The sequence below is a fragment of the Falco peregrinus genome, chromosome 4 (assembly GCF_023634155.1).
Source record: "Falco peregrinus isolate bFalPer1 chromosome 4, bFalPer1.pri, whole genome shotgun sequence".
NCBI lineage: Eukaryota > Metazoa > Chordata > Aves > Falconiformes > Falconidae > Falco > Falco peregrinus.
Window position 1 is genome coordinate 31,497,576 of NC_073724.1, and position 7,622 is coordinate 31,505,197.

The 7,622-nt window shown below is 48.7% G+C and overlaps 1 protein-coding gene across 2 annotated transcripts in view; it reads right to left on the reverse strand.

The window, feature by feature from the left end:
- Nucleotides 1–4,504, reverse strand: part of RPS6KA3 (ribosomal protein S6 kinase A3) — an 80,369-nt gene extending 75,865 nt beyond the window's left edge. For both annotated transcript variants that reach the window (XM_013294814.3, XM_005231908.4), the window contains exon 1: nt 4,257–4,504. In XM_013294814.3, coding sequence (XP_013150268.1) covers nt 4,257–4,328 — 72 coding nt within the window. In that variant the 5' untranslated portion in view covers nt 4,329–4,504. The remainder of the gene's footprint in view (nt 1–4,256) is intronic.
- Between the last annotated feature and the right edge of the window lie 3,118 nt (nt 4,505–7,622).

A 7,622-nucleotide genomic window follows, 5' to 3' on the forward strand; every position in this document is an offset into this window, starting at 1 on the left:
TCTGCATACACCTACTTTGTGTTAGATGTCCCAGCTGTAACAAGAAATATTACCTATGCTATAACAAACAAAATGACAGCAAGCTAAGAACTGGCCATGTCATAAGAAAACTAACGGAACAATTCAAGAAGTCAAATTCAACACCTTCTATCAGGAAACCAGGAACTGCAGAGCGGACACAATACTGCATTAAGGTACTGAATTCAGCAAAGTAAAGCACCTGTCCCCTCGTACCCCACCCAGCTGACAGCAGGACATCAGTACTATGGCACACAGTAGGATTGTATTAACTAAGAAACAGAGCAGGTAAAATTGTACCATTAAGGATCTGAGAAAGCTGAAGAACCCCTCACCCACACACCTAAACATCTTTCATGCAGACATGTTTCTCAGGACAGTATTTACATATATGTAGTGCCTATTACCTATCACAGCAGTTTGTGGAATACAGGGTAATACTACTTACTCAGATGAGAATTAAACTGCAGATTGCCACTTTTAACCCTGTGTAAGAAAATGTTACTTTCACAAATTTGTGAAAAACCCAGACTTCAGAATGTCCTGACAGCAGGCATGCATGAGAAGCAACAGCCATCTGCTGCAGAGAATCTGCCTATATGTAAAGACGATGGATAGTCTTGAAACTCCACAGAGACCAGTCCATTTAGGTGATTCCACTGCAGCTTTGAATTGTTTACCTGTGTTGGCTATACCAGAAATGACTGTAAATACAGCCTTTGTTCCTGTGGAACTTAAGTACAACACTGACTGCACAGTCTAGTCCAGAACGTAGAGAGACAAACACAACCACAGCTTCATGACTGCAGGCAGCAAGATATCTGATAAACTTACACCAGCAGTATACATGGACATACAGAATGTCACATTGACATCAGAATGGAACTACAAAGCAAAAATAATATTATACAAGATTCTTTAAAGCATCAGCATGACTGTTAAACATTAATGTCCTTTGTCTTGTGCAAGGTTCAAATAATTCTGGATACAGAAGATAAAACAAGGAATTCTGCAAGAGGGGATTCATACCATCTATTTAGACACCTAAACAGGTGATCTTAAATCCCCTGCCAAGAGCAGTGGAAAAAAATTCTAACTTTCTCCAGAGCCAGTTTAGAGCACCTAAATTAAAACTCCTAAAGACAGATGGCACAAACACTTCCCAGAAAGTCTAGCAAACTGCATCTCCTTATGATGACCAGCTCTTTTCAGTGTACCTACCGGTGTCCAAAATTTGGCTGCCATAACTGTATTCATTCTCCTCCACTCAACGGTAATATGCATAGCTAGGAGTAGAGATTAAAGGATCAGGCTAGTTACTCAGGCAGTCAAATACAAACTCAAATCATCAATACTTAATTTGCTTGAAAGCAGATGACTAAGTAACAAGCATATTCTCACCACTGAAAACAAACCTATGCTTGTTATAAATCCCAAGTAGACCCTGAGTCAATAAAAGACAGCATCATTCCACAGGCTTTAAAGGTGTTGGGATTTAAAACAGGAAACTAAAACCAAAACAAAACTACACACTACACTATATAGGTAAATTATTTTTAAAATAGTGTAACAACTTTACACATTGAAAAAGCTGTCAGAGATGTAGTGTGGATCACTGACCTTTGTACCAGTAGAAACAAAAGTCCTGCAACTGATGTCTGAAAACTATAAATCCATATTTTATCTAAAAAAATTGTTTGCGTATTTCTTAAGAAGGACCATGTTCTACAGATCTGCTGTCCTGTACATCTAAGTTACAGCATCTGTTTATGGTTAACTATACTGTCTTCTAAAGTAATCCTAGTTAAAGGTATTTTAGTCCTCCTACTAAATTTGCTCACACATCACAGCAAATCGCCTCCTTGGTGATAGCACTATAAAACCAAATACAGGACTGCACTGGGAAACAAATAAAAAAAAAAATCCAATTAAAAATTCAACGACTTGTTAAGACAAGAAAAGTGTCTGAGCTGAGTTTTAAAGCCCAATAATTTGTAATTCTATGTGGATAACATGGTGTTACAAGAACTGTCAGCAAATCCGAGAGGTCAGCGGAAACTCTTTACCTGACTCCGTATTACAGCTAAAGACATTATCACTATCAAACTATGACTGAGATCACAATGAGATTCCAGGTGGATGTAAAAAATACTTTTGCCCAAGGATACTTTCGCAGGATAGGGTCTGTAATTAGGATATTGCTATGCTACAGATAAACACAACTCATGCAAATTGAAAACCTAAGTTATGTATTTAGGTCATTTGTTTACGCATTTGACTGAAACTTACCTGTTTTCACTAAAACATCTTTTCTTAAAGACTCATCTCAAGTAAGCAAACTTTCTAAGTCTACTTTTTACCTTCTGAGGATCATCTGAAAAGCTTTTACAAGTGCAGTCTGGTCTTTTCAAGAACTGAGTGTTTATTCTAGACTAGGGTGTTAGACTGCAAACCTGTCAGGTCGTTGCTGTTTCAAGTTTTATTAGTGGTCCTAGGAAATTCTTTGGTGATAAACTATGGTAGACTCATGTCAGTGTGTTTAACTTTTTTTTTTAGGAAGAGGTTTCTTCTTTCAAGAAGTTTACGACAGTAGCTTAAATACAAATCATGTCTGCAATACACTAAAACAAGTATAACTGATGACAGACATACACACCTTTCAAATAATCTATTTTGCTACCTTTCCAGCATATATACCATTACTACACGCAGCGAGCATGGAAGACTAAAGTAACAGTTAAGATCTTTTTCTCCAAATCATTAGTCTAAACGGTCTTGCTGAAACATCTCCCCTACCACCTTCTCCCCCACCCCCTAGCATCACACTGCTACTGTAGTTACTCCCCATTAAAAAAACATAAATCATCTAAGATCACCACTTCAGAAGTCAGCAAATAACTGGCAAGAATTTAAAAGTAACTACAGTAACTGGCAAGAATTTAAAAGATCTGTCAGATCAGAACAGCAGATTCTTCTGACCTCCAGAGATGCAGTTACTTTAAGCAGAAGGAAGACAAGACAAACGTCAAAAGGACAAATACTTCTGATACTGCAGAAACTTCGCATTGGTCTCTCTCTTTGCTCCGCTCACTAAGGGGTAAGTCCTAACCTTGCGACTAATTGTTGTGAGCTGGCCTGAGTCCACACCGTTCAAGATCAGCATCACTCGAAGCAGCCTGGCTGCGTATCAGCTGGAGCAGATTCAGGTAGAAGCTGCACTGTCAGAGGAAGCTATTTCTTTTCAGATGGGAGTCTGGTCGCAAACTAGTACAGGCGTTGCGGGCTACTAGGGAATCATGAAGCAAGCACAACTGTGTAGGTGTAGTGTTTACATAGATCCAAACCAACACAGTAGTACACTGTAGGAAAAAAAAGAAGACAACTGAGGGCACCTATGGCCTTGGATGCAAGTGGATCTAATTTCCAGCCGCTCTCATTATCTCAGCCAAGGCAAGCTGGCACGCGTCCTGCCTAACAAGGACGGGAGCACACCACCAACTCCCCGCTACCGACAGCGGGAAGCCACACCGCGCTGCACCGCGGGGACGTCCCCGTAAACGCCGCCAAGCACAAAGCTTCACCCATGCGAAACATCCCTGCGGTTTCCCAAACGCTTGCGAAACTGCAGACAACCCCATCCTGCTCAGATAAGGGGGCAGCGGCACCGGGCGGGGACGGCCCTCGGCCACCGCAGGGGGGGAGCGGCGGCGGGGCGAGGGCGCCGGGCAAGGTGAGGGCAAGCCCCGGCCCCCCCGCCCCGGCGGGGCCGCCCGGGAAGGGAAACTCGCCGTGACAGTAACCAGACACCGCGCTAGAACAAAAGCGCCCGAGTCGGCCGCCACCGCGCAAGCAGGTTACTCCCTCCCGGGGACGGGGGCGGAAGGGGAGGGAGCGGGCCGGGAGCAGCCCGGTCCCGTGAAACACGCCCCGAGCCCCGGCGCGGGGGAGTCCCGGCCGGTCCCGGCCGTGAGTCAGTGCCCTGGGGAGGAAGCGGCGCGCAGGGGCCGGCCGGGCGGCGGGCGACAACGCTCACCCCGCGCCGCCCGCCCGAGCGGCGCCCGGCGCCCCGCCGGGCCGCTACCCCCGGCCCCTTCCCGGCCCCCGCCCGCAGCCGCGGCGCTGCCCGCCCCGAGCGCCCGCGAGGGGAAACTCCGCCCGTCCCCTGAGCAGCAGCGGGCGCCCGGGTCCCGTCCCCGCCTCGCAACTTTCCCCGCAACACCCCCCCGCTCGCCCCGTACCTCGGCGCTGCTCTCGGCTGCGCTCTCCACAGCCATCTTCTGCCACGGGTCCGCCAGCTGCGCCAGGGGCATCTTCCCCGCCCGGCTCCCGCAGCCTCCACGTTCCGCTTTCCCGCACCCCGGCGGCGGCGAGGCGAGGGCGGCGAGGCAGGCAACGAGCCCTCCGTAGGGCGCGGGACACCCCGGCTGGCTCTAGCGACGGCTTCTGCAGCGACTGCTGCCCGCTGCCGCCGTCCGTCCGGCCTTCCCCCCGCCCCCTCCCCGCTGCCAGGCGGGGCCGCGCTTCCCCCCCTCCCCCCGGCCCGCCGCGCGGGCCCGGCTTCCGCTCACAACATGGCGCCCGGGCCCTACCTGCCCGCCCGACGGCGCCTGCGTGCGCCACCGCCGGGCGGGTCCGCCGCCGCACCGGCCCTCGGCGCCCGCAGGTGCCGGGCAGGGCCGTGGGGGATGGGGGGGGCAGCGGGGTGCGCCGGGCTCGGGGGGAGCGGAGCCGAGCCGTGGGCTGGAGGCTGGAGCGCGGCGCTGCTGGAGGCCCGGGCAGGACCGGGTCGGTGGCGGGCGCGGCCGTGCCGCCGCCCCTGGCCGGCGGGCGGGGGAAGCGCTCGGTGCCTGCCGGCGCGGTGCGGGGCCGCGGCTCCCGGCGGCGAGGCCCGTCCGTACTTGGCGGCTCTGCGGCCTCGGTCGGCGTCGCCCAGCGCTGTGCGGGACGGCGGCGGGAGGGCGGCCGCGGCCGTGGCGCGACGCTCCCTGCGAAGCGCCCGTGCGGGGTATCGCCGCCAGCGCCGCCGCGGCCGGGCTCGGTCCGGCCAGCCCGAGGGAAGGGGCGGCCGGGGGGGCGCCGGGGGCTGCCGCGCTCGGGCAGGTGAGCCGGGGAGATGGGAGAGACGAAAAGTGAGCAGAAGAGCGGATGGGGAAGTTGCAAGGGGGGTGAGGACGGGAAGGAAGATGCAGTGTTGTGCAGAATAGCATTAGGCAAAGAGGGAGAGGAATTACGATGAAGGAATTTGATTTTATAGCAATGCCATTTAAGTAGAGGTTGGACTGCATGAGTAAGTGTTGCCTTGCAGTGGGAAAGTCATACTGCTGCAGGCCAAGAGCCATGAAGATAAAGCTGTCAAAAAAAACCCCACAGGTTCTGAAAACTGCCCCTATTTTACTTTTTATCCTCAGCTGTTAGGTAGTATGCAAACAGCTGATTTAACCATATACTGAGATCCACAAACATATGTGGTCTTATGTGGTTCTCTTAAAATGTTAAGTGCTATAATAAACGCTCATCCTTTTGCAGTGTCAGGTGGCTCAGCTGATGCAGGAGAAGCTTTGAAACACTAGACCAGCAACTGGAGGTGGGTGCTTGTGTCAGACATCTTGCTGTCGAAGCCAGATTTTTCAGAATTTTGAGAAGGCTGCTTCATCTTCAACAGCTTCCACTGTCCCAAAGCATTTCTAGATTTTGACAGGTCACACGCTTTGTTCCATCCTTGATGAAAAGTTAACATTCTTTAAGTATTTGGAGCTTTTTTTGAGGTGAGAGGAATGGCAAGAATGTTAGTAATTAAAAATGTGTGTACGTGCGTGTGCATGCACACACTGCCATGATGAACACAGGCTATTTCTGTTTCTGCTTGGCAGCAGTTTTGATCCCACCTCATGTTCACGTAAGCATAAATACCTATCTACAAAGAGGTACAAAGGAGTGGATAGGCAGTTGCTCATAATGAATCAGACTTCAGCTGGTACTACAGAAACTTCCATATCTGGAGTAAAAGGTCATAGCTAAATGATCATTTGAAGCCATCACCACTGCCAGGAGAAGCAGCTGTGCCCTCCCCCCCACCCCCGCCTGGTCACTACTGCTCAGCCTGGCGCTTGCATGAGCTTCTCTTTTGAAGTGGTGCAATTGCTGGTGCTGCCACGTGGTGAGTTAGACTGGGGAACAGATCTACGTCAGAACTAGCCCTACCCTTGCCTTCTGTTGTCCTGAAAAAAACCCACCAACCAACCCTATCAAGCTTTGAGTTACAGGTTGAAGAGAGGTCGGGACTGCTTCCTTCAAAAACAGGGGCAATTTGCAAAACTGGCCAGTTATTGGTATGAAATTTAGAACAAGGCAGTAGGAAACAATTCAGTAGTGCTTGGCAGCCTTTATGCTTAACAGCATAATGTTAATAGCAAGGAATCATTTTTTTGTAGTCTGATCAGGTCGCTTCAGTGTCAAACTGGTTGCTGGAATGTTGAATAGGAAGCCCATACTCACAGCAGTCATACATTACGTATTTGGCAACACAAATGACAACTTTTTTTAAAAAATCTTGAGTTTGTGTAAAAATCCACAATGAGAAAAAATGTTTCTTTTCATCCCTCTGGAAATATCAGTTCCTGTTCCCTCACAGGGATAATGTACTTTACATTATCAAAGTCCATGCATTTGTACCTGTCAGGCACATACATCTCAGAATGTGCCATTAGGGAGAAGAACCTAAGCAGCTGAAAAGTGGCAACCACAACAGGAAAAGCGCCCCAAACCTAAGCTTGCATTTAACATAGTTCAGGCAATCCTTTTTTTTGTAAGACTTCCTTCCTCCTAATAAAAAAATTCCATGATCTCCTCTTTTCCTTTCATAGTTGTCTAGTCCTTTCCTGCCATGGGTACCTATTTTAAATTGTTTGAATTAAAAACGCTGGTTAGAAGGACAGAGGGTATCACATTTCAGCTAGCATTTCTAAATTTCATATGTCGGTCATCCTTTGTTCTTCCCTGTATGCATCCTATGAATCCAGAAAAAAGATGAGGGCAAAGATCCTATGTGCTAGCATATGAGGGCTGCAAACAATAGAAATCTGACCTTTTCTCAGGCACTGAAGTATGGAGGGTAGGCAGAAGTATGCTATTTCATTGTTCTGGGGTTTAAGTATTATCACACCACACATTTAAATTTTGTTAAGGAGAAAGCTGCATCAGGATTTTAATAGCTACTATGCAAGAACAGACTTCAGGGCAAGAAAATAATCTGGAAATTGTCTCCACAAAAAAGGGGAAGAGAAACATATCAGTTAATCTCTAGGAGATGCAGGGGATTCTGACTTTCAGATCCTGCTAAGCTCAGAGTTGGATTGTCCTCTCAGTGAGAGGTAAGGCGCTGAAGATATTTTGCCTCAAGACAGAAGCTCCTATTTTTCATTCCTTTTGTCTCAGGCCAAAGCAAGATCATGCTTTCACCTGTGGCAGCAGGCTTTTCCTTTTACCCTCTTTCCCTCTAGGCACAGCCATTACCAGTGACTGTAGTCACTGCTAATAACTGTCACTAGACTTAGCTGTGGGGGTTCATTTCACCTTTGTGTAAGTGGTTGCAACCATATTGCATC